This window comes from Aristolochia californica, unplaced genomic scaffold (genome assembly GCF_029961685.1).
Source record: "Aristolochia californica isolate CCGP_79_NKW_82.1479 unplaced genomic scaffold, dmAriCali1.0.hap1 SCAF_8, whole genome shotgun sequence".
Taxonomy (NCBI): domain Eukaryota; kingdom Viridiplantae; phylum Streptophyta; class Magnoliopsida; order Piperales; family Aristolochiaceae; genus Aristolochia; species Aristolochia californica.
The window spans coordinates 38242526-38270181 of record NW_027182279.1 but is presented as its reverse complement, the minus strand read 5'-3'; the positions used below and the strand labels follow the sequence as shown (position 1 = coordinate 38270181).

The 27656-nt window shown below is 39.0% G+C and overlaps 2 protein-coding genes across 2 annotated transcripts; both read right to left on the bottom strand.

The window, feature by feature from the left end:
• Window positions 1-102: 102 nt before the first annotated feature.
• LOC137938906 (uncharacterized) lies at window positions 103-5092 on the bottom strand. The gene is made up of 2 exons (XM_068784004.1): window positions 4728-5092; window positions 103-3357 (listed from the first exon to the last, which is right to left on the bottom strand). Exon 2 carries the CDS (start codon window positions 3284-3286, stop codon window positions 344-346), a length of 2943 nt encoding a protein of 980 aa, XP_068640105.1. The 5' UTR covers window positions 3287-3357; window positions 4728-5092; the 3' UTR covers window positions 103-343.
• A 2363-nt stretch (window positions 5093-7455) lies between these two features.
• Window positions 7456-27118, bottom strand: LOC137938124 (ATP-dependent helicase BRM-like). The gene is made up of 15 exons (XM_068783106.1): window positions 26596-27118; window positions 23969-25216; window positions 22462-23585; window positions 22177-22369; window positions 21610-21722; window positions 20067-20154; window positions 19888-19974; window positions 19683-19775; window positions 19515-19598; window positions 13567-13770; window positions 11654-11896; window positions 9983-11566; window positions 9033-9578; window positions 8440-8685; window positions 7456-8360 (listed from the first exon to the last, which is right to left on the bottom strand). Exons 1-15 carry the CDS (start codon window positions 26857-26859, stop codon window positions 7671-7673), a joined length of 6807 nt encoding a protein of 2268 aa, XP_068639207.1. The 5' UTR covers window positions 26860-27118; the 3' UTR covers window positions 7456-7670.
• Window positions 27119-27656: the final 538 nt, after the last annotated feature.

Sequence of the window (27656 nt, the reverse complement as noted above, 5' to 3'; positions counted from 1 at the left end):
TAAGTGCTTCAAATGCAAGGCCAGTGGAAGCAGCCTCTGAAGTTTTCCATGATAATAATGTTTCCATCTATACATGACCTAGAATGGCACAAAAATGGAAGATCAAAAAGAAAAAACATATGTTGCATTTATAGAATGAAAATAATGAAAGGTGGCACCGCTAGAATTGGCCAAAAAATGTTACAGAGAAGAGAGAAGGGAAAGCAAATTTTCATATGAAAATTAGTTCTTTGTGAAAATTTTCTTACAAGTCACTGACGACTGGCTTATTCATGGTTTCAGCTTTGTGTTGTGAACATGAAGACACCATAAAAGGAATACATGGTGGCAGTGTTAAAATCCATCAACCTTGAACAGTTGTGAGAAGCCTAGTAATCTTCCCCAAAATCTGTTGAGCAGAGACTGTGTCAGGGTGACTCTCCCCACAAATTGAAATTCTAATAAAGATAGCGCTTCTTATAAGATTGTCTCCTAAATCATATTCTCCTCCTCTAAGCATCAACTTGGCTCTTGTTTCCAACACACTGGCTCTCATTAGTGCAAGTTCTTGCCACAAGTATGGATTCAATTGTGCATTAGTCGGTACAGATCTCCAACAAAGAGATCTGTGAAGCAACTTTTCAACTTGGGAAACAAGAGGTTCCTCTGAAGCTTCCAAGGCATTAGTGCACAACCGGAGAAGCTCTAATGCTGGGGTGCAGCGAGAATATGTGATAAAGGAATGAATAGCAAGGGGGAGCACTACTCTGTTTACAAAGAGTAAGAGGTCAGGTACCTTCAGTTCTACCAATAATGGGTCAGAACCAAATCCAAGCAGCAAGAAGCATGCTGCCCATAAATGATCCAAATGCTGTGGAATAGATCCACGGAGACTAATTGCCTGAATCATAGCATGAGGGACCCCTGCAGCCCCTCTCTTTTGTGCATACAGCTTCACAATTTCATGAAAATGAATATTCCCTTGCTTTGTGCTGCTCCTTGCAATCCCAAACCTTATCAACATGGATGCTGCTTCAGCTTCAGACCTCTTAATGTAAGATTTAGTAAAGCCACATGTTATGGCACGTAGGCAGATTTTCCACAATCGGGATTTTCGGCGCTTCTCGGGGAGTTTATGAGCTGCAAGGGCCAACAAGGACATTGGAACAGCAGACGGAGCAAACCATCCACTTACCTGCACCATTCTTGTTGCCAAACTCCGAGGACCTTCAGCATGATCAAATATGGAGAAACAAACATCTAAAAGCTGCATTAGGAAAGTGAGTTTCCTCACTGTGGAGACTTCCCTCCCACTCCAGGACATGTCTCGCAAAGGCATTCTGTTAATGGTGTCTAAAAGCCTACTTGGGTTTATTGGAAGCTCAGATAGGATCGATCCCACGATAGCAAGACCTAATGTGAGCCTACCAAGTTTCTCTTCTATAACTCTTAAAGCATCGACTTCCACAATTGAGTACTCTTTGAATCTGCCTTTCATCAGAGACATAGCCTCAAGTCCTGATAGATATGAGAGCTTCAAAGGCTCAAGATTCATCACCCGAGGAAGACGAGTGGAAATGATAAAATGGGTCACACCACCAAATCGGGGGAGGAGATCCATGACCAATTTCTGGTCCCACCAGTCTTTTTCACTTTCCAAGTTATCAATAATGACCAAGAAAGGAATATCTCTCATGAGCTCTTTTTTCACTCTCAATATGGCTTCTTCTTCTCTCTCTTCAAAGCTTCTTACCCTACTTTTCCCTGGAGACTGGTTCTCAACACTCAAATCAACTTCCAAACATGACCTTAAGTTGAGAAAATTTTGCCGAATATACCTGCTTTCCCCACCCACCCACAAAATCATCTTGTATCTTTGTGAGAACCTGTAAGCAAATTCCAGTAATAGTTCTGTCTTGCCAATGCCAGAATCCCCATTTACACAAGCAATTCCCTTCCCGTAGAGAATTTTCTTAGATCTCTTTTTCCTCAGATGCCTTCTTAGAGGCTGATATTGCCACTGTGGACTCCCTACTCTTTGCATTTCAATTTCTTTGTCTGATTCCTTCCATACCACTGGATCTTTTCCTTTATTCTCTTTATCCTTCCCTCTTTCTTTCACCCGACTGTTCTCACTTCTGCCAATCACCAAACTCTTCCTCCGATGACGAGTTTTCAGTTCAAAGTACTCTTTCTCCCCATTCCCAATTATATCACCGAAAAGGATGAGCTCAAGCTCCGAAAGCTCTTTTTTCCTTCCAATGAAATTTTCACTTCGAGGAAATGGGAATTCTTCTTTTGCCACTCTATCTGCCCACCTGTTCACCCTATCTACTATACTTCTCCTACCTAACCTTGTTGCAAGAACTACCACAGTTCTCAATATGCAATCTCTCCAATTACCGTTATGTGCTTCAAGATTCCATTCATCCACCCTAAGAAGACCATTGATGGCATCTCTCCATTCTCTCTCCAAGCCACCATATAACATCCACAGCTCACCCCCATGTTTCTCCCACAACTCACCCCTCTTCTCAATTATGTCTCTCGCCAAACAATCCCCAGGACTCACATCAAAGAAAATAGGGACCAAATTCTTCTTCTCCAAGAAATTCCGTATCTCTTCTATGCTATATGGATTCTCAAATGACTTCTTTGTCAGGACTATAATACCAATAGTAGCCCCATTCATAGCCCTTACAACAGCGTCATGGCTTCGGGAATTTCTGCATCGAGCTCTATCAACAGCAAAGCAACTCATGCCTTGAAGCTCTAACTCAGCTCGAAGCCAGTTAGCAAATCTAAGTAAAGAAGGCTTACGGCCATGTAAACCAATGTACACGTCGCAACTCCTCGGCCTGTTTGAGGAGGACACAGAAGCTGAACTCCGAGCAAATGATCTCCAGTGGCTTCTTTCCCATTTCTTTGTTTTTTCTTGGCGCTCTGAATAACCATTACTTGTCCTTTGGCTGTAATTAGACAAGGTGCTGGTGCACACACCATTTGGTGAAGAAATTTCTTCAAGAACTTTATCATCTGCAACTAGTTTTTGAAAAGCAGGAGCAGATAATAATGATGGAATGCTCAAGGGGGTCGAATTGCGCCTGTCAGCAGTTGTTAAAACAGAATTGTTCAAGGTGTTTGGGGTCTCAAATCTGGTGGATTCAGATCCAATGGATTTTGGGGTTCTTGGGGAGAAGAAAGGAGATTGAGTAGCAGAGAGAAAGGCTGAAGAAGATGATGAAAGATTTCTTGAGGTTGTTGCCGATAATGCCCCCAGCTTGGAGCTTTCTTGCTGAAGCTCCATAATTTTATCTTCATGTGATTACCCACTTTTGAGAGATGAGAATTTCCATGCATCCTAGACGTGGAGAACCCCTGTAAAATGCAAGAAAGCAAATTTGTCAGGAAAAAGATACCGAACGAAGACTTGAAAGATAAACAAATCAAACTGGATGAAGATATAGTATAAGGCTTGAAAAGTCGAGAAAAAAAAATTACTAGATTTTGGGTTGCATGGTCTAATCTAAAGCTAAGAAACTCAATTGAATGGAGAGTATGAACTTCATTAGAACCAAAGGAAGTGTTTCAAGAATCAAGAAAGCTAAATATCTTCAATCTCAACCCCCAGCTCACAATGGATTCAAATAGATGAAAAACAGGAGACATCACATCTTCCAATACCATAGACAGTGTGGGGAGCATGCTTGTCACCACTAATTGGAACTGAATGACAAGCACGTCTTCCAAATTGTGAAAACAGATCCAACATTTCTCGAGTTGACAATAAGAGATAGACTTCATATAATCACAGCCATCTCCAGCAATACTTGTAGGAAAATAGAAGAAATTAAATATGGAACAACTGCAGTTTACTGAAGAGCTTTTCTCTTGAGTGAAACCACGAAAAGCAAAGTGACAACATTGGAAGTTCTAAATCCGAAGGTACTGCCGGCTTTGGCGAAGAAATTTCAACAGAAAGGCTATCATCAAAAGTCGACTAGACATCTTCTGAAAGTTCAAAGCTTAAAATTCCATACCTTTTAGATGTTCCACACCTAAAGAAAGAACGAAAGAAAATATTCCGAAGGAAGACTATCATCTTAGACAAAGAAAAACCAAACCCAAAAAGGAACCCGTGAAAACTCGACTTAAAATGTATTACAGATCTAGAACTTCCTATCAGTACTTAAATGATCCGTTTAATATATTATAGAACAAAAACTACAAATCTGGAGCCATTTTAGATCTCAAGGAATCCGCTGCTGAACTGAAAGTCATAGTAATTTTGTGCTTTAAATCTATAAAACAGTCGCTAGAAGGCATGAAAAAGGTAACAAAATATCTAAAAGATAAACGCCCAGCTAGTGAGATCTCCATGTAAATGGACAAAACAAGGATACTAATCGACAAACTAGTCGCTGAAAAGGTCGATTTCAACTTCAGTCAAGAAATTCATCCGCAAAACAACAAAAGCAGAAAAAACTCAAAAACAACTTTTTGGATCTTCGGGACCAACTTAATGAATCAAAGTTAGCCAGCCCAAATTTCTAAAACGATTGAAAACTCGAAATAAAGTGATTTCGAAAAGTCCGAGAGAATGGGGAATATCTCTTTGTTTTATACAGATACACAGGGGCAACCTCGCTCTCAAGGACAAGGAACGGTTTCAGACAACTGCTCAGCAGCCCATTTTCCCAAATGCAGAGGAACAGAGATTTCGATTAAAGGCAAGTGAAAGTACGCACCTCTGTCTCCAAATCAGAGGAGCTTCTGCAACTAAACTGTGAACAAAAACCCTCTCTCTCTCTCTCTTTCTCTCTCTCGCTCTCCCTCCTCTCTCTGTTTTGAAGCTCTCTTATTTGTTCCAACCAACCATTTTCTTCTTTAAGCTCAATGCTCTCGACTCTGGTTCGTGGGCCACAGTCGTCCAAACAGAGTTTGAAAATGCCGTTTTCCTTGGATGGGTCCGAGATAGAAAGTGAATTCTCCTCCAAAAAGCTCGACTTTTTTTTTCTCTCTTTCCTTAACACCGTCCTCTCTCTCTCTCCTCTCCCCTAAAAATACTCCTTTTCCAAGTATTGCTCCCTGTAAATTGAATTTCCAGTTTCTCTAAAACAAAAGAAAAATCCTCCCAGAAATAGCTTCTTCCTCCCCAGTGAGCAAACTGTAGAGCACTTGTCCTTGTCTGAAGAATACAAAGATTAAGATCTCAACAGATCTCTTTAAGTCTCGATCATGTTGACTTCTCCCTCATCACATCCACACGTGGCAAACCTTGTCCTCTTGACCACCCATGTCCTCCCTTTCGGAGTACGAGGGAAGGGAACAGAGAGAGGAAAACAAGGCTTCTGTGTCTTCTTCCATGAAGACAGAGCCTCCCCTTAGCTGGTGAAAAGAAAGACTTTTTTTTGGAACAACAAACCCATTATTACTGTTATTATCATCATGCACTGTGAAGAAAGTGAAGAAGATCGGAGGAAAATATGGGAAAATATCACAAATCCATATATGCCGAAAGAATGAAAATATCAAATGGGAAGACACAAAAACATAAAACAAACACCATAGGCTTTTTCCACTCTCCTTCACTCAATCTGGGCAGTTGCAGAGATGGGTCAAATTTTTTAAATAATTAATGATTGGAATATGAATGCACGCCATTTCTTTCTGGTACTTTACTGGGTTTTTTTTAAAAAACACTTTTGAACCATCGACTGTGGCTGTTGTTAACGGTAATAAATGACATTCTCTGGGTGTATTCTCGAATGTTATAAATAGGTAGTGAATTGAACCGGTAAAAATTATAACTCCGAAAATTTATGGCTTGACATGATTATGTTGTAAACAGGTAATCTATTGAACTGATATAACTATTTCTCCCGGAACATTTTAAAGAGGGACAATTTTTAAAGAAAAAATTGAGATTTCACACTGGTTGCTTCAAGCATTTATTGATTTCCCCTAACAATTGTAGGTAATTGTGGAACTAATTAACGTTTTACGTTGAGTCGGTACGGAGATCAACTTTTATACCAATTATAGGTCGATTGTGGAGTTAATTAACATTTTACGCTGAGTTGGTAAGTAGATCGACCTTTACGATAAGGTCGTAGTTGTTAGGAATTAAACGCTCTAAATCTAAACCAACGATAATAATAATAATAAACGTTGATGAAGAGGAAAACAAATACGAAAAATCACAACAAGATTTATACAAGTTCGCCTCAAGACGAGACTACATCCTATTTTCCTCCATTAAAATAATCCACTATAAAAATAAAATACTTTACAAGAGAAAGTACACAACTTAACAGTCGATGGAGGTAGGAAGGGGGTAGAGCCCTCACCAGGTCCACGATGTATTGATTATTATTTCATTAAAGGTAATTTAAGGATTTCACACTTGTATTACGGTTACCCTATTTTTTTTATTATATCTGGGCGCTCCATTGTTAGGAATAATCATAAAAAAATAATAGTCAATTGCGACTAAGAAAGGTTAAAAAAAAACACTTTGAGTTTATATTATTTCTCTTGTAAATTATTTTATCTTCATAATAAATTACTACAACAGCAATACACAACATAATCTCACCTTGAAGCAAACCTATGGCGTCTAATTCCTAATAGGGTTTTTATCCATCTGTCTTCACTTTCAAAAAATATACTATCAGCTCTCAAATGGTCTCTGTAGATTCAGTTAACCTGTTTTTCTGGGCAAGTTTAGGATTAAAGCTAATGAAAGTGGATATTGTAAAGAGAATAGACAACTAATGCCTCGGCTACTGCACTCTAATCCACCGTGAAGCAGTCAAACTGCGCCGACGAGGTGTGCCGGTGCACAATCTTCGTTACCACCCATAATGGAGGCTAAAACCCTGGAAACTTCCCGGGGTTTTCTCTAGAACATCTAAGGTGTCAACCTAGTAAGCAAAGATAAAATAATCAAGCTTTTGTTTCCATGTCCACGTTCTGAAAATGATAATGGGGCTCAGCCTTTGAGACCCGTTTCACTTTTATGCGGGGAAAGTTGGACTCGAGTCTGTTGTGCATGTGAGATCAAACATTTTAAATTCAGAAAAGCAGATTAGAGTTCTGAATCTGATTGGTTTTGCAGCATTGGGAGCAATTCGTAGATGTGTCCTTACCCCTTGAAAACATTTCACTTGGCAGAAGACAGCCTGAACCCACCCGTTGAGAGGGCACTTCCCTGTGAATGAGAAGCAGATTCGGCAATTTAACCAAACATCTGATGGGCAGAGTATGATCATCCCGTGACATCCTTGTGAGCAGACCATCAAACTCTCAAGCTGCAAAAATCAAGGGATGCGAGTGTTCAGATCTTGAAAGATCTTGAAAAATCTGTGTTCAGAAGTAAAACCGCGAGATTCGCCTTGATCAGAAGCCCGAATCCTGTTCCTGAGTACAATAAAATCAGCACATTCTGCAAAATCATTGCAAATGATCTCAATATACATGCAAACTCTTTCCTTGTGTATCTTTTTCTTTGATAAATTTATGAGACCTAAACATGGGTACAATAGGAGAAACAGAGAAAAGATGAGACCACTTCTGATGGCCACAACCCATTTCTGGCATTTGACCAGAAAACCATTTAATCTACACCTGAAATCAATTGAACAGGGAAATTATAAAAAAAATACCATTTTAATAATTATTATATACAATCATAAGTGGCTAGGCCTCCTTTTACCAGTATCTGTCCTCAATCTCTTTACAGGCTTAGCCCACTGGGCACCTTTTACTACTCCAGTCTCACTGTGTGGTCGTGGTGGGGCAGGTGGTGGTTGCGGTGGCGGTGGCGGTGGCAGTGGTGGTGGTGGAGGTGGTTGACTTGGGGGTGAGGCCCAATTATGTGGATGGCCATGATTTTGTTGAGTTGACCTTGTGGGCACTACCCGGATATTTCGACCTGTGCTAACTGGAGAAGTCGGGCCTGACCTTGGTTTGACAGGCACTTTATCCCTATCTTTCCTTTTCTTCTTGCATATGACTAGCTCCCCTGGATGTGTTAGAAATGGTGCCGCTTCTGATGATACAAGATCCCGAGCACTAGTGCTGGCTAGCCTTGATTCCTTCTGAAACTTAGGAGGCTGACTGCGAAACCGAGAATCGTCACCAGCAGGGATAGGCCCACGTGGTGATAGCTTTCTGGTGCCTGGATCTTGTTCAACCTCATTCACCAGTTTGTGTCTTTTGGTTTGGTTAGCTGGAACTTGTTTTGGAGATGCAGTAGCTGTGGGTCCTGGGCCCAGAAATGAGATAGAGTTTCTCACTTCCCGAAAATCAGTGTCTGGAAAAGCAATTTTCAAGATATCAAAGAAGATATCTTGTAGCTTTCTGGCTTCCATTCTCACCTGCAAGATGTTATGAGACGCTTGAGCTAGCCTAGCACTTTATCAGAATATGAGCACATTTAGGGTCAAATCCACATACCTCGTACGAAAAGCCACAATACTGGACAGAACTTTTCAACATCAGCTGAACATCTAAGACAAAGTCCATCACGCCACTGTAATGCAATTTTTCCACATTTTGATCAATTTTCTGTAGATCTAGGTAATTATTTACAGTCTTATATGCCAAAGTTTCAGTCCTCTTCCAAAAATCTACAATTTGTGGAGCAATTTCATGACCATCTTTGGATATTCTTCTCTGGAATTTGCTGCAGACGTTCTTGCACTGCATTAAAGCATTTAGTAGCAAATATCAGATAGATCAGACTCGGGATTAATTTTTTCACCAGTGATGAACAACCAACTTCCAAGAAAGGAGGAATTTATTTCCATATCATCAGATAGAACTTGCCTTTATCAAATCAAACCTGCGTTAACCTTTTAATGAGAAACATACTTACCATTGCTGGTTTAAGGAAAAATGAACAGAACCAAATTTCACTTTCATTAAATCACACATTATCAATAAGTGATTTATGCCTAAAACAAAAATAAAAAGAAAAGGAGAAGACATTCAAGAATAGCTTCAGCACCGCAAAGAAGAAGAAATTATTGGTAGAAAGATGTAAATACCTTTCTCTGAACAATCTCCGTCATCTTGAAACTACCATAGGAGGCAGCTTGACCACTGACATTATTAGCTTTACCATCCCAAGTCTCTCGAGAATATTCAGCCACATCCTGTGGGTTCCCAGGCCCAGAACTCAGTTTTGTGGGCTTTGCACCAACCCATTTCATAGAACTTGCACCTTTTCTTGATGATAAATTTCGCCTCTGTTTAGAAACTGATTCCGCAGGAACATGCCTATCAGAAACAGGAGTATCACTGCATGCTTCAGCATCTGAATCTGCTCTTATTTGTATGTCGCAGTTCCTACTGTCTGCATGTAAGGTATTTACTCCCCGTTGTAATAAGACTTTTTCATTATTTGATTTTTCTTCGTGTTTTTCCAAGTTATACCTATGCCGAACACGAATGCTTCGTTTGCGCTTTATTTTAGGTTGCAAAACCTGCTCCTCTTCACCATCATCCCTTTCATGAATCCAACTCCCAGACTGTTGAATATCCATATGAGAATCACCAGAGACAGCAATTTCTCCTTCCTCCAGCTCATCTGGCTGATAAACAGTTAACCAAATATGAAAAAATAGGTGTCACATTACTATGTAAGAAGCAATTAAAAGTTAAGGTACGGAGACTAACTAAAAAAAGCATCCAAGAAAGGTACAATCAAAGAGCAACCAGGTCCTAATCGTTTGTTTGATGGGTCCTGTTGTGGATAGTTAAAGTCCACATAATTGAGCTGCAGACACCTAAATATTTGAGCGTTAAGCATTAGCCCCTTCAATTGCATTTTTTTTTATATCAAATACCAGGTCTCTTGCAGAGCAGAATTGTGGACAGTCATCCATCCACAGAGGGACACAGGATACTCGGTCAAAGCAATATTTGAAACATGTTATAAAGCTTGATTGAACCCAAAGGTGCTCTTTAGCATTTACTCTAAAGAAAAAAGACGCACCATCCTCTTTGGCAGAGACCCCGGGCGAGCATCTAATGCAGAAAGAGAACCAAACTTTTGACCAGAAATAGTAGTTGCAACTTGAGCCAATCTCCTACTCTCAGAAGATGATCCTGAGGATGCAGCTTCTTCATACCTGAGTTCAATTCTGGTACCTTCCACTATTTGGGTAAATTCACAAGCACTGACACCATCACCACATAATGGACCTTCCTCTTCTGACTGATCCTTGTTACTTGGACCAGTATCAACTGCACCACTAAAATCCTCCTCTTCAAATTCTGCAATTTCACCCTCTTCCTCATTCAAACCATACTCTTTCCTCTCCTCTGAACTGGCTTCTGAATCTTCTCCATTTTCATCATCTAATTCCTGGTAAGAGAACTTTTTGGAACCCGTTGGTCTCCCCCTTCTCCTCTCTGGCTTACTCTGTGAGTCTGAAACAATATCAACTGACTCTAGCCCAATAACCCCACCCAAGCCTCCTTTAAGTGATTTCTTCGACAAATTTGAAATCAGAGCATTCACTTCACGTGTCCCAGCACTAAGCCACTTAGGAACCTGGTCATACCTTATCATCTCCCCAGCCCAATCAAACTCTTCATCCATCTGATCAAAGAGCTCAACCTCTTCCTCACTTCGAGCAATCATCCGATTCACCTCCTGAAGAGAAGGGACATCATGAACATTCTCTTGATACCTCTCTTCATCATGTAATAATGCCTCTAAAGTCATTCTTCTCTCTTCATGTGTGGTCCTTTGGTCAAATCGTCCAGCATTTATTACCTCATCTGCCATCTCAATTTTGTATTGTTGAATATTATTTCGTATGAGACTCTCAATGGACCCTATATAACGGTCTTTTCCAGCAAGATCATCCTCAAGATCAAAAGCAACACCTCCACTTCTCAGTTCATCCTCCTTTTGATGGCTTGAGATTTTATCCACAACGGCTTCCATATATATGACCCTCACTTCTCTCTTCTGTCCAATGCGGTGGGCCCGAGCCACCGCTTGTTCTTCATTTTTTGGGTTTGGATCCGGATCATATATTATAACAGTGTCAGCAGTTTGAAGGTTCAGACCTCTTCCAGCAGCTCGGATGCTAAGCAAGAAAATAAAGCATCCTGAATCAGGGGAATTGAAGTCCACTATAGCTGATTCACGCTCTTCTAAGCAAGTGGTCCCATCAATTCGCCTGTAAACAAGCCTTCTCCACTGAAGGTACTCTTCTAATATATCAAGAAGCTTTGTCATGGTACTAAAGAGTAATACCCGATGCCCCGTCCTCTGGAGTTTTATCAAAATCCTGTCCAGTACCCACAATTTACCACAGGATCTTACTATGAAATCTGTTGAATACTCGCTAAAATAAGGATAATTAAGCAGAGGATGATTGCAAGCTTTCCGTAGCTCCATGCATTTGTTATTGAGGTTTTTATATGTCTTAATTTGATACATCGGGTTCTTCTCTACCCTTCTTAGTTCATCTTCAGGATCGACCCTAATGGTTCCAGTAGATTTTATCCAGTCATATATTGCCCCTTGAAGATCTGACATTTTGCATCTTAAGACAATAGGGATCTGCATCACAATATAAGGGGTAAATATAACGGGTACTGCAAAAACATTGTCAAATTACTATGCAAATGAGACCATAAAAATATCTACCTTAGGTGGAAGTGACCCTTCTACATCTTCCACACGTCTTCGGAGCATAAAGGGCTCGAGGATTTGATGAAGTCGATGGATGACAATGACCTTTTTCTCAGTCTCAAGCCAGTCATCCTCTACACTCTCTGAAGAACCATCCTTCTGGAAAGGCTTTGAAAACCAGTCATGAAATGCTTTACGATTGTCAAATACCTCAGGAAGAAGTAAATTCAAGAGAGACCAGAGCTCCTTCAAGTCATTCTACAAATGAATTACGCAATCAGAAGTTAATATGACAGTTCCAAAAAATGAACAAAACTTGTATGAAGCACAGACAACCAACAACCATTAGCCAATCAACCCAACTAGAAATCATTCTGTGTAGGAGATAAGCACTTTGAAAGATACAAAACCACCCAATCTGGACAATCCATGCCAATTTTTTATTCATATAGAGTTGTTCTTCACGTTTTAGGGGATCTTTTTTCGTTTTTTCCCTCTGATTAATTTTTTAAGGGAAGAAGCAAAATAATTCAAGATCACTCCTAAGTGAGAACAAGAAGAAAGAATCCAAAAAGATGGTGTTTCTACATGTTGTGAAGAAAGAATCTGACAGACATCCCCCACTTGCATGAAATATATAATTCCCAAGATAGGGATTAAATTCCTTTCAAATGTCTGCCATGGCACATTAATCACAAGTGACCAACTCGATTAGTCCTCCAAGAGACTGCTTGAATGCTCCATGATTTCTTTCTTCCGGGATGGTCCATGAAATGGCAGCAAAAGTCACATAGCACAAGGTTCCCTAGGACTTGAGAGAGTATATGCATGGCCCTGTACAAGAAAGTCATAGAGCAACATGGCTTGAATCTAGCTACAAGAGAAAAGAGCACCAAGCACTGATCTCCAAGGGGCAACCTAGCAAAATTATGGTCCACCTTTTCATCCTGAGCATGTACAAAGCAAAACCACATATTTGATTTGGAATCTCCATTCCCATCTTGAGAGCTGCCAGATGTTAATATTTCCCCCCAAGACACCACAAAAAGACTGAGATCCAGCAGGGTCAAAGGACCTGTCAAACAATGGTTGATTGTGGCTCAGTTCTAAACAGAGCCCCTCGTCATAACAGAAGAGAAAGATCCCACTGTACAGCCTAAGGAGACCATCTCCAAATGAGTAGTCCAAATACGTAAGCTTACCCTGATTCAAAAGCAAATTATTCACAAATAGCTAAAAGGTCAATGGTCAAGATCTCATCTTTACTCTAGGTCTAATTAGGAAGGTGGAGTTCCAACTGAAGAAACCTGTCCTGGAAACATTTTGACAGTGGACAAAATATGGAGCCTCTAGCAAATCTATGGAGAAACCGAAAAGCTGCTAATGAGGTGCTCATCAGCCTATGTAACTAAAAATTTAATAGTTCACTGCATTGCAATCAGAGTATATGACCTGAAACCAATATTGATCGGCTCCCAAGGAGATGCACTGTGTTATAGCAAGTTGAGGAGTTCGTGAAATCTCAAGATACAAGTATTTATTACTGAATACTCTTACACATAGTGCTCATCTTTCCTAACAAAAATGTCAAAACCACTTCCCAAGCATCATCACCAGGATATTAGTGGACCATGATCTAGCAGACACTTCAGCAGTGTCTAGGGTCACCAGCCAACATCTTCTTTGTGACTGCAAGCGTGTGCACTTCCTTTCCTTTTTTTCAGCCAGGTTAACCAGGTTACAAAGTAAATGATAGGCAAAAAAATATTCACCACAAAAACTGGAAAAAAAAAAACTATATAAAAACATTGAAAGAAAGTTATCCAGAGGAAGCATACATCAAAATAATACATTATACAATTTAACTATCTGAGAAGATTAAAGTTCAAAAGAGAACAAAGTATCTGAGCAGGTTTTACGAAACAAACCTGTAAAGGCGTCCCAGTGAGAAGCAGACGTCTCTGGCAACGGTATCTATCAAGGTCACGTGCCAAAACTGATTCCCTGTCTTTCATGCGCTGAGCTTCATCGATAATGATATATTTCCAGTCAACCTTGGATAACTTTGTCCGGTCGTACATAATAAACTCATAAGTTGTGACAAGCACATTAAACTTCAGGGCACACACCTCCTAGAAGAAATAGATTGGAAAAGAAAAAAATAGCTCAGGAAGGATAGACATGTAGGATACTGGAACCCATAAATACAAGTAACTCCAATGAAATTAAAGAGAAAAATATTCTTTTTGATAAACACCACATACTGAAAATTAGTTCAAAAAGAGGCCTAAGGAATACCATGAACAACCACTAACTCCAGAAATTTGGAGAAGTTTTTCACCTTTTGTCCCTTGTTCGTGATACTTGCTTTCCTTTAGATACAGATTTCTCTCAACTTTTTGCCTCTAAGTTTGGGGGTTAGTTATTTTCAGAAAGAGAAGGTGAAAATTCATCACTGGGTTCCTTTCAAAAAAAAAAAAAAAATCATCTCTGGTTCCTTTCAAAAAAAAATCATCTCAGGGTCTATAAAAGATGCTTTTTGTGTTAGTGAAAAGTATAATGGCAAGGGTGGGGCACTTAACTTTCTATTCCAAATCTAAGAATGAGATCTCACTAAAATTTTCTTCTTAAAAAAATGAAACTCCATCCCCATGGATAGAATTTCACTTTTTTTATGCATAAATGGAGTGGCTCATTTTTCCAAGGGTATTTACATTCCATAAAAAATTCCCATCGCCATTAAAGTAGCATTTTCTGCAGATAATTCACTGTCTACTAACATTCCCCATGCAATAACAGAGACTTTAAAAATATAAGCCAAGTTCTACTCTTATGCTGCAGAGCTTCAAATGTAGAAATAGAGCCATTTGGCAGGATGGAAAGAAATCCCCCCCCCCCCCCCCCCTGGAGACTCTCATATGTATTTGAAGAAACTATTTTTTTTTATAAAGTATTTGATGAAACTATTCATATGTGTAATCATCTCGATGTTCAGTGCCATCATCCTCAAAGGGCTGCCAATAATACTCTGACTCCCTAGGGTCAAGAGTGCCTCTAGGCACTCTTTGTTGGTTCAGGATTCTTTCCTCGTTGTATCTGAAGCTTGAGGAAATACCTGTCCTCCAATGATTCTTGAAACTAATAAAAAAAAGAAGAATTAAAGGGAAGAGAAGAGGAGAAGATAGAAAAGAAAAGTGGAGACAGAGACTACATTGAAATTCAGTCTTTTGGAGGAGTCTGGCCAACCCCTAATCCCTTTATTAAGCAGCTTAAGTGATTTACAAGGAAAATGTTCATATTGCCCCCATGAACAAAAAATGATGAGTCTGGTCAACCCCTAATCCCTTTATTAAGCAGCTTAAGTGATTTACAAGGAAAATGTTCATATGGTCCCCATCACTCTTCTACCACTTACAGCAATAAAACAGTAACCAAAAATGATAAAAATTCATTAGACTTTCCTAATGAACATATTTCTAACTAGAACCTCAAGACACAATACATCATAATAAAATTACCAAAATACCCTTGACCTCGAACACTCCCCCTCAAGCTGGGCCATACATATATACCAACCCCAGCTTGGAACAAAAATTGATAAAGGAACATTTCCGAAAAGCCTTGGTCAGTGGCTCTCACATATAGAGTTGTCATTTTTCCACTTGACACTGCATCGTGAATAAATTCAATCCTACATATTTGGCTCTCATGGAATACTGGATTGCTAGCAAAGAAGATTGTTGCTTGGTTATCACATTTAAGTTCCATTAGATCACTCACCAAGGATTAAATTCCTGCAACACAGATTTTACCCACCTTAACTCACTTGCAACATGCACCATTCCTCAATATTCAACTTCAGCACTTGATTGGGTAACTACATTTTTTTTTACTTTTCCAATTAATAAGGTTACCTCTGGTAAACACAGTATCTTGTAGCAGATTTTGTATCTAACTTCGATCCTGCATAGTCAACATTTGAAAAATTTACAATGCTTAAGTATCCATGTGGTTCATAACACAACTCTTTACCAGGATCCCCTCTATTCTTTGTGCTACTTCAAGATGCACTTTCCCAAGAGTGTCTATAAATTGACTTTCAACTCCAACTACAAATGATATGTCTGGCCCAGTAACACTAGTATAAATTAGTTGTCCAACTAGTCTCCGATACATAGTTCTATCTCTAAGTGGTGGATTATTGTCATCATGCAAGCTAGAGTTCATTTTCATAGGTGTGTTTTGCACCCAGTGATCCATGTTCACTCAACATATCAACCACATACTTCTTCTTAGATAAAATCATATTGCTCTTGCTTTTAGCCACTTCTATTCCCAGAAAGTATTTAAGTGTACCAAGATCCTTTTGTTTGAAAATTTCGCTTAAGATGTTTCTTTACATCCTCAATACCTTCAATATCATTTCCGCTGAGCACAATATCATCTTCATGCACCACAAGCACAACAACACCAAACTGCCTATGCAAAATAAATAAGGAATAGTTACAATGACTTCTAATGAACCCAAATGACATCATCACCTTACTGAATTTCTCAAACCACGTTCGTGGACTCTGCTTCAAACCATATATAGCTTTCTAGAGCTTGCAAGTCTTACCTATCCCCCCTAAGCAACATACCTTGGAGGTTGACTAACCCCTATTCGTTGCTATAGAAACAAAGAACCGAACAGTATAAGTCGAGCTACAAGGGAAAAGTGTTAAAGACATTTATAACGTAAATCTGAGTGTATCCCTTAGCCACCAACCTATTCCCCAGTGCCATCAACATTATACTCACTACAACCAACAACAAGAGCCTCAAGGGGCAGATCAACCAAGACCCATGTTTTCCAGATAAGCAAAGCACTCATTTCCTCATCCATGGCCTTTTCCACTTCGGAGAAGTTAAAGTATCCTGCACTTTAGTAGGAATAGAAACACTCGACAAAGACAAGATAAATGATCTATATTGAGAAGAAAAAAGAATCAAAAGACACATAACAAGAAATGGGACATTGAGTATAGGATCTTATACCTTTCTAGATGTAAATAGGAACCTTCGGAAGATCAAGGTCATCCACAATTGAAGTTGCATGTGTGAAGGTGGATGGTGAGGGCAATGAAGGAGTGGGAGCCATTAATACCTGTCCCTGGTCATTAGTTGATGGCTACAGACATAAATGTCTACACTAATACACTTGTAACGGCTTCAATTAACATGGGGTAGCGCTGGTGCTCGGGACATCTATAACTTGTATAAGTAAAGATGATTCAAGAGATAGATCGCTTAGGGAAGAAAAGACATTAAAATATAAAAAATAAGGTGTATTCTCAAAGAAAGTGACATCAGCAAAGACATACACTTTGCTACACGTAGGATCATAACACAGATAACCTTTTCCATATTCTAGAATACCTAAGAAAGACACAATGAATAACTTGAAGAAACAATTTATCAATATGAGGACCAACATATTGAATAAAACAAACAGATTCAAAACTCAATGAGGTAAAACAAATAGCTTACACCTAGGTCTCAAAATATGCATAGGGATACGACCACCTAAAACAACAGACAGCGTTCTATTAATCAAATAGCAGGATGTGAGTACTGCGTCTCCCCAGAACGACTTTGGAACATGCATCTGGAACAAAATAGTACGAGTAACTTCAAGCAAATGTTGATTCTTTCATTTTGCAACCCCATTTTGCTAGGGAGTATAAACACAGGACAGGTGATGAATGATGTCAAGCATGGCACAAAAAGTGGAAAACTTACTATTACCAAGTTCAAGGCCATTATCAGAACGAAAGATATGGATGGAAGTACCAAACTGTGTTGTTATCTCAGCATGAAATTTGAGAAATACATCAAACACTTATATATTTTTCCTGAAGGAATAACATGACACCCAAGTCACACAACTATAATCGTCTATAAATGTTAAGAAATACTTAAAACCAAAAGATCTAGGACTCGACATGGGCCTTATACATCAAAATGGACTAAATAAAAGGATTCTGACTCTATCGACTACTTAGAGAAAACGAACTTCAATAGTGCCTCCCTAGTTGACACGACTGAAACAAGGTAGGAATAAATTGACATATCTTGACTATTGACAGCTATGCAAAGAGCACATGCCATAGGTAAAGGAGAGGATGAAGCCTTCAATGTAACTAACTTGTCCTCAGGAACAATATCAAGGTAGTACAACCCATCACTCATGCTCCTTCAGCATGAAGATCTCAATTATAAACTTTTTCTAATGTATGATCTCTATCATCAGCCAGAACTTGGGCCCAAATTCGTACTCCGGCCCCAAGCCATTGAGAAACCATGTAACTCGAATATGATTTTTCTCCTTCCTAAGCTCAATAGCATTTGTAGTAAAAGGATGAATGTAGTGATCTCTGGCAAAACATTTTTCATCTTTGTAAACTATTGTGCCACTATTCTATCACCCCTTGACATACCAAAAAACTCTGCATACAACTCATATATTCTAGACAAATAAGTTTCTCGAAAATAATGGATTCAAATGTCCCAAATCTCCTTTGATAGATTACAACTCATAACATGATCACTTAGACTTTCCTCCGTACTATTCATTAGACAAGCATAACTTGGCTGTTTTCTACCTCCCAGTCATCATTAGGGTTGTAATTTTGGAGGAACTTCATTGAGGAATTTCAGCTTTCTTTAGCCTTTTGGAACATTTTAACAGATCTGGACCAATTAATGTAATTCTATCCATTCAACTAATTAGATGTTATTGGAATTGTATCAGATTCCTTAGAATCTGAATTATTTGAGCTTTTGGAGGGTTTATCAACTTAACCGCATCAGAAATTGAGATCCTTTTATAAACTTTCAATCTAGCACTATTAATAGTTTATAAAAATTCACCAATTGCAGCACCACAAAGCCACACTAGTTCATTCCAAGCACATACAATCACACATCCACTTGTGGGTCCCACACCAGCGCACACCTAGGGCTCAATGAACTCAGTACGTACGCAAAAAGGATCAGTCTTTAATCATCAATGCATCTAAGATGATTTATAACTCAGAAATTTGATGACACAAGCACAATACTGATGATCCAAACAAAAGACTGACCCTGGAAGAGGTGCACAGGTACTGGTCTAAGAGAAGACCTTGAAACAACCCTCTTGGGGCACTGAAACACATAAAGCTGCCTAATTTGTACAACATGTTATCACCTTGAAGGTTCTAGCAAACAAACAAATTTAAAAATCCAACTTTTAGGTAAATCAGCAGAAAAATATTGAAACTTTCCCTGGAGAGAATACCCAAACTTAACAAGGAAAGATGAATCTCTAATGCTGCATGGGCTCAAGTGGATTAACTTCTTTGATACCATGAAAAGTAATAAAAGAAGAAGAATTGAAGGGAATAAAAGAGGAGAAGATAGAGAAAAAAGGTGGAGAAAGAGACTGGATTGAAATCCAGTCTCATTGAGGAGTCTGGTCAACCCCTTAAGCAGCTTACATGATTTATAAGGAAAATGTCCATATTGCCCTTATGACACTTATACCACTTACAATCATAAAACAGAAGGAAAAAATGATAAAAGTTACAACATTACACTTCCCTAATTAACATTTTTCTAACTAGAACCTCAAGAAATAATACACGATAGCAAAATTACCAAAAATACCCTGGAATTGTAACAACTCTTCTCCAAGAAATAAAAGCCAAAGAAAGCTATCTTTTCCAGAAAAGAGAGATAGAGAAAGAGAGAAAGAGAGAAAGAGAGAACCATTCAAGAAGCATGCCAAAAGTTTCAGTATTAGCCATAAAATATGAAAACATCAAATACATAATGTGGAGAAAAATGATCCTACCTGAGAAAACAACCTTGATCTTTGATCTTTGCTACCAACATAAAATATGCAGGAAACTGATGGAAGCCAACTATGCAACTCACTCTGAAATAAAGAAAATAAGATGTGTTATTAAGAAAAGAATAATATTTATAGACAAATCAAGACAGTATAAAAAATGATGATTACCTTCCAATTAACCAAAACAGCATTAGGAACAATTATAAGATGCGGACCATAATTCCCTTTGAACTCCATCAAGTATGCAATCAAAGCCATCACCTGCTTTCAAAATATGATCAGACATGGTCAAAAAGAGAGCGAAGGGGAGACAAAAAGAATACATAAAGCAAGCAAATGCACTCAGGTAACAAGGGACAACAAGCAATCCAACCTGTACTGTCTTTCCAAGACCCATCTCATCTGCCAAAATTCCATTTAATTTGTTGTTATACAGGGAAAGCATCCACTGCAACCCAATCTAAAAAGACAAAAATATAAAAAACATTAACTAAAATGTATTATCACCAAAATTATACAGGAAGTGAGAGAAACCAACAACCAAGGACTAACAATTTGATAGTCTCGTAGAGTCCCAGTACGCAACATCGATGGCTGTCTTATGACCTTTTCATTCACAGCATGAGCCAAGTTATAATACCTGCAGAAACAGAGGTTAAGCCCAATGTGAGTTTTTTTTTTTTCTTTTTTTTTTTTTTTAAAAAAAAATGAAGAAACTGCATTAAAGAAAAATGGAGAATACAGACAATGGGAAGCAAGCTCCCCTCAAGAAGCATCAAGAAGAAACAGAATCGGCAAGTTTCATAATTAAATCATCCTGAGAATTCCCCAGTCTAGCAAAATGGTCAGTATCTGTATTCCCAAGGGATGTGAGACTATTCAATATGAAAAGCGGTAAGGATATCTTCAATCCGGATGAATTGCTAGTCAACCCTCCAGGAAAACCTACTACCCCATTCAGCCCAAGAAATCATTGTCTAGTTCTCGTCCACAATCACTGGACTAGAAAAGCACCTCTGATAAATTTGAAGGCATCCACCAAGAGGAGAATGTCACATCACCATAACCAGAAGGGACGGGATTACCAAGCAAGCTCCCATCAAAATACAGCTCAATGTACCAATAAAAGGAGGGGTACAAGTCAATAAAGAAGCAGGCCTGTGAGGAGAGCAAGAGGCCAAGTCCAATAGAAGTTTGACAAGGAAACACATATACACACATCACCCGTGAGACTTGAACCCACATTAGTAAACCCGCACAAGTGGAAATTGAGTTAAGACGTGCACAAGTCACTACTGTTTTGGTCAAACTCTTCTCATTTAAAAAAAAAAAAAAAAAAAAGGTGCTATAGAGTTGAATCCCATAATACATTTAGTGAATAGTTCTAAAATACAGTCATCATCACCAAGACTTGTGCAAACTATGTTGCTGTCAGCCCCACATGAACCCTTCTCCTCCATTGTGTTCCAGAAAAAGAAAAGGATCATGCTTTTTCCATTATGATCAGTCATATGCTGCGTCTGTCATAGTTTGGTTTTTTTCTGAAGTCTTTCCTCAGTGCTTCCACAAAAATTCTGGCCTTCCCCACTTCTTGCAGATTCAGTTCTAGGTCATTCTGAGAATACAATCATAGTTTAGCTTGCTAAAGTCTTTTCTCACTACTTCCATGTCATTTTGGGCCATTTCATACTTGTCTCAGATCATTTATAGGCCAAAATTAACCAAAAAACGAGGACATACAGGTTGATCTTAACCACTAGAATACTCAAACAAGATTAAAAACAATTTAAAGTGGATTAACAGATTAAAAATGCATGATATGATATTTTTTCTCTCTCAGTCTATCACCACATAAAGATCCTTGAACTCATTTGCATTCAATAAAAACCAAAATCATCCATACAGGCTCATGAGTCTGCACAGAAACTTCAAGGTTCATCCAAGTTAAAAACCTGAACACATGCTTCAGAACTTGTTCATTATCATAATCTTTTCTTCAATAAGATTGACTATGTCTATTTCAAAAAAAATAATAATAATAAGATTGACTATGTTAAATTATACTACACCATTTAGAGATGAATGAGAAACATACTTGTTTACAGATGAACTGTCCATTGGAGCATTCATTTCAGAGAACCTATTCCTTATCATTACTTCCCGCCCTGCACAAGCAGCCGCCGCTCTCACTTCTTCTTCTGATAGTCCCTATAGAAAAGACCTCAATAACATCAAAATCTTCCATTCATAAAATTTAAAAATAAATAAAAATCAACAAAAGTTATACAAAAACTCATGAAGCAACAGCATGCATCTTTTTAAAAAAAAAAATACTTGGTCCAGTAAGATGCAACATAGAAATCCATTAGATGATAATTAAGTCAAACTAAAATGGCACTTCAATTTCTGCAGTTTTACTATTTTTCTTTTTTAAAATGATTTTGCAGTTGTACTACAGTTCTACAAATTTGATCAACCACAGGAAATCTTTTTTTTTTTTGAAAGAGATAAGAAGTCTTTTCTTTTTTCTTGTGGAAAATGATGAAAACTCTATTAAGGAAACAATGGAAAGCACCAGTAGCATAAGGAAGCAAAAGGATCTTCAATAGCCAGCAAGAGCAATTGAGCATATTATAGAGAGAAAGAGAGAGAGACAGCATGCCTGAGACCGTGCAGCAGCAACAGCAGCATTTGCTGCCTCTTCAACCTCCTGTTGACTCTTGGCTGCCGTAATCTTACCCCCCAATTTGTGAAGATAATCTTCAGTTTGAGATAAAAAAGATGAGAGAACTGAATATCTCTGAGCAGCATCCCCAGGCATGTTCGTCTGCTGTTCCAATAACATTTCACGGTACCTGTTTTGGGGAAAATCAAGAAAGGAACTCATTTTAGTATTCAAGAAACCTAGATGAAATTAAAGACCTACAAGAATTTCTCTATAGAATACCTATCAACATCATTATTCTTCAACGCCTCCATTCTTTTGTTTCTATCCTCATCTTTTCTCTTTGAGAACTCTCTCAACATTCTCTCATGGTATTTTGCCACCCCCCTGTTCCTGGCTGTCCTTGCATCGCGGATGGCCCAGTGAGCCTCCAGGAGTTTTTTCCGCCACTGAAAAATGGATTTTAGCTGCTTCTCCCTCACAACTTTCTGGGACAGCTGGACTTGTTTAACAAGATCTAGTCGCTGACGTTCACATAGCCGAACAAATTTTCTATAGTGCCGGTCAGGCATCGCCATAATAACCTGTTGTTGCTGGTCTACTTCATCTCTCAAACGTGCCTGAAGATCTAAGAGTCGGAGCTTCCGTTCTTCAATTTGTAGACGTAAAACTAGATCTGGTCTGATTCTTTTCCTTTCCAGATTCACAGCGAGTAGACCCCCAATTTTTTTCAAATTCTCCTCCCTCTTCTTCGTGAGAACTTCTATACCTTCCTCATATAGCAAATCCTTGATGTCATACGCTAGAGTTAAATTACTTGAATTAGCCATATTATTTGAAGAGCCAAATGAATCATGCCTTCGAGTAAAATAAGGGAAATCAAAAAGTGGGCCATAATACTTTCTTGTGGACGCTACATCTTTTTGTGGAGGAGGCTGCTTTACTTGTGCAGCATCCGAAGTTGGAACCTGTTGCAAAGGAGACTTCCCCCTAGTTCCACAGGAATCACTTTTAACAGGAGCCTTTTGACTTACCTGTTCTGTCTCCTGCTCGGATTTAACAGAACCAGTAGTACTCAAACTTTGCTCTTCTCTGGCAACAGATCCAACCCTGATAGGCTCCTTCATTGCAGTAGTAGGGCCTTGCAAGTGATTGCCGGCCACAGTTCCTTTTTCATCTCCTCCAAATGGCTCCTCTTTTGGTAGAACAGGACCTTTACTTAGAGGCACAGACTGAGGAGCCTTGTCATTCACCTCTAAATGTCTCACATGTTCTTCAGCAGTCTTCCCAGGGTTCCTATCCTGATTAATTGCTACAGGTGGAATGTAATTTTGTTGTAGCTGAGGGTCAAGGGGTGGAGGAGCAATTGCTCGAAGAACTTCTTGAGGAAGACTACCTTCACCACGCTGTAACAATAAGCAAATCCAATTAAGAAACAAAACCAAACAAAACAAAAAATAATCATACCTATTCAAAAAAGACAAATTAAACCAACTGCCGTGGATTTTCCCCACGGCAACTTAGAGACACTTTCCACCATTAATTTACAACAAATACTGCCCACCTGGTGTGGAACCTCAATTAGGAGATTCAATCATACATGCAGTGAGGGACATGTGCTCACTTAAATCTATATAGTTTGTTTCCATTTATGCCTGAATATATTATACATGTACCTTTCAACAATTAAGCTACTAATAGGGGACATGCAGCTTGTGCTCATCGGCAATATTTTAATTGAACAAGTGTTTATCCCTATATGAAACTTGGATTTGGGAATGTCTCATACCTTCAAACGCCTGAATGCTAATATTTGTGCTTTAAGAACATGAAGCTGCTGCTTGGTGAAACCCATTCGCTGTTGTGGCATCTGGGTTACAGACCCACTTCCCTGAGGAGGCATGTGGCCCCCAGGGCTCTCACCTGAAGAAATATTAGGCTGTGAAGCTGGTCGATTTAACTGCTGAAGCTGTCTCATGTACTGCACCTGCAATGTCTCTGGACCTGTAAATGTGTTACCTTTTCCTGGCAAATGATCCATATTCTGGATGGAGCAAGCTGGTGATTGTGGAGGATGCATGGTTGGCATTCCATTTCCAAACCCCATTGGATGCCTCGGAATCGAAACATTATTGGCAGTAAAACCAGATGTGGATCCCACAGTTGAAAATGGCCCTGATTGAGGTGTCTGTCGTGTTTTCACATCACTCGAAGAACCCCCATGGGGAGTATTGTCATTACCAGATGGAGAGGATGATGCACCATTCTGCTGTTTTGCTATAGGAACTTGTGGCTGATGTGGGCTTGCTATGTCATTTGGCTTCTGCATAGCAACAATCTTAGATTGCCAAAGTGGTAGGAGTTGGGCAATTAGATTGGCATTGGCGGGAGAAGAGAGATCAATATTATTCTCCAATGCCCATGCCTGCATCGCTTGCAATTGAGCCACAGCAAACTGGTTATTTCCAAGGTTTTGTATGCCTGGAGGACCCTGTGGTACTTGCAAGGGGGGTCTCATCATATTTGCTTGAGGAGGTCTAAGTTCACTTGTCTGGCCTTGATCCATCTGCTTCTCACCATGACCAAAATGATCAGTAGGCTTCTTATAATTGGATAGTTGCCCCTGATTGGCGGCCTGGAGAGACATGAGCTCCTGCATCTTAAGATTGTTCATACGCATTTCCTGATCCTTCGCAGATGGGCCCAGCATTCTTCCTAGAGTCTGTTGTTGCAGTGCATTTCCCTGAGCCTTCTGCTGAGCAGCCTGAAAAGCATACTGTAGGTAGGCCTGACGAACTGCATTCTGAGCATGCTGTTCTGGCCCTGAAACCTTATTCTGGTTCTCCTCACAGAACTGAGAAGATCCCTGTTGTTGAGACAAATCCATGAATTTCCTTGACTGTTGAGGGAATGCAGTAGCTTCTGATGATGAAGGAAAGCCACCAGTACCACCAATAACTCCATGGAGGCCACCAGCCTGATATGTTAAAAGAGCCTCATCTCCTTCTGATTTTCTGAGTTGCTGTTGCTGAAGAGACTTAATTGACCAAGGAAAAACACCCATTAGCCAAAAACAAACCATACAGCAATTCACTATAAAAAGGATACGTGTCAAAATAAAATAACAGATGTGTATTAACCTGACACCATAGAACAGTGTTTTGCAAATAGATGTAATTGGGTGCACTAATCCATAAGGGGAATGGGGATGGGGTAAGGTACAGACTCTTAATCAAGAGAATAAAAACAAGAACAACCATACTATGGAAAGATGGTACACATGAAGACCAAGGCCTGAGATTGAAGAGACAAAGGAAAATGAAGCTAAAAGTAACACAGCTACTACAATCTAATCTGTAACCAACCTTAACCAATTCTGTTAAAATTTGTGGAAGAAGGCAAACTACAGGTTCAAATAAACCTCCAGCAAAACCAATACGAAATCCAAAGTCAACCAAATCCCTTCACAAAATCAACCAAAACTACTGATACAGAATCAATAATGAATTTAAACACATTAAAATCGAAGAAAACTGCCCAGAAAAGTCCAATCCAGAAAATTGAAAATGAGAAAACCTTCAATATGATTTCCAGAGTTAAACAAACAACTTTATAGCAGAAAGGGATCTATATTCAAATTGTGGCTATAGGTATAGCCCCATAGGTGGTTATTCGATGAAATTTTAAACTCGTGAAAAGAACAAATCTACCTCTGAGCTGAGAGAAGCTAATCAAAACTACCTTTTCCCAGAAGCTACACTCAGAATCAAAATTAACAAATTACCAGCTCTTGTAGAAGCATGAATTGAATGATATAAAATTTGAAAAGTTAAAAAGTCGACCATCTCTTCAACTGCGACTCAGCCCAACTAAATTGTCATCAAAACAAAACGTATTAAAGTCTCAACACCACCCGACTCGAGAAAGAGGAAAAGTAAAACAAAAAGGAAGATACGAAACTAAGCAACCAATTCGAAGTGGCCAGAAACTCGGTGTTGAGCTGACCCATTGAAGAAAATACTAGAAATTTTAACTAAACAGCACCTGCCAAACTCACACCCCAAAAGCACTCAAATCATTTCACCAATATTTAATTTTTCAAACGTTAAAACCAAATGATAAATTTTCATTGGAATCGGTCGTAAAGGTACCATAAAAAGCTTGCTGACTAATGAGCAAACACAATTAAGAAAAAAATCAACTCAAAAACATGCGTGAAAGTCCACTCCACATGTCTATAAAAGCAACGTGTCAACGACATAAAAAACAAAAAAAAAAAAAAAAAAAACAATTTGTGTCACTAACTCCCACCACACTAAATTTACCAAGCAAAAAACTTCTTCGCGAATTCAAATTCCACAAACAAACAAGTAAAAAAAGGATAAAAAGAAATGAGCTCGCTAAAATTTAACTCACTTGTCTGAAACTAAGCTGTTGTTGCTGCTGCTGTATAGCCTCAAACCCTATATGCGGAGCCGATACCGCTGAAGAAGACGAAGAGGGGGACGCCGACGATGACCTAGCGCCGGGGCCCACGACCGGAGTACGCCCGGGCCCACCGCCCGCTTGCATTCCTTCGACTCCCTCAGCGAGAAACTGTCGAAATTCACAGAGAATTAAATTCAAACAGTAACCAAAACCCAGAACCCCAAGCCCCGCTGATTTTCCCGAAACTTCCATCCCAGTTCCCGACCGTCTTTTTCTCCCTTTCCCACCATTTTCGTTGCATAAAAACGCGGCCCTGGTGGATTACCAGACACGTTTTCCGCCTATTTATCGCTCAATTCAGAGCCGTTTTTCTTCTGCTGAGTATCGGATTGCAGATCGGGCAGTGCTTTTTCACTGGGAATCCGCGATCTTGCCGGAAACCGGAGAATTTAACCCACGATTTGGATTTTCTCCGCAGTCAAAACCCTAGACCTAATATTTGTTTTTCTAAATTTTCTTTTTTTTTTTTTTTTGCCAGTTCGAAAATCCCCCTTTTAAATAAACTCTAGGGCTCGGCCCGCTAACCATGGCTCGCCGGACGACAGCCGTTCACTAATGCCCTCCGGAACACTTAAATTAACGAAACTGACACTGACCGTTTATTTCTGAATTTCTTGCTCCTCTTTAGTTAACAGCTTTGACATGAGAAAATACAAACTCAAATTACAATAATAACCTTCCAACAAGACAAAAATAAATAAAACTCATATGCATTTTTTTCTCTTTTTACACTGAATTATTCTTCAATATTATGGTATTAGGGACAAAAAAATAAGTTTCTATAATTTTTTTATTTTTTAAATCATTTTTTATTAATATCATATACATTTCTAGGTCAGTATCCTACAAACAATTCTCGATATAAGATTAAATATAAAAAAAAAATCTAAACATATACAATAAAACCGAGAAATACTATTTTTCTTTCGAAAGACTAGTATGATCTTATAATGAATATTTGTGGCTTGTGATTTGAACATTCAAATGAG

What these genes read in the sequence shown, in the direction of transcription:
- LOC137938906 (XM_068784004.1), bottom strand. Translation starts at nt 3,286, where the DNA reads ATGGAGCTTCAGCAAGAAAGCTCCAAGCTGGGGGCATTATCGGCAACA.
- LOC137938124 (XM_068783106.1), bottom strand. Translation starts at nt 26,859, where the DNA reads ATGGAAGTTTCGGGAAAATCAGCGGGGCTTGGGGTTCTGGGTTTTGGT. An exon ending in TTGCTGCTGCACGGTCTCAG is followed by an intron (nt 21,723 to 22,176) that starts GCATGCTGTCTC and finishes TCTTTTCTATAG; the next exon opens with GGACTATCAGAAGAAGAAGT. An exon ending in CTGTTTTGGTTAATTGGAAG is followed by an intron (nt 19,599 to 19,682) that starts GTAATCATCATT and finishes TCTTTATTTCAG; the next exon opens with AGTGAGTTGCATAGTTGGCT.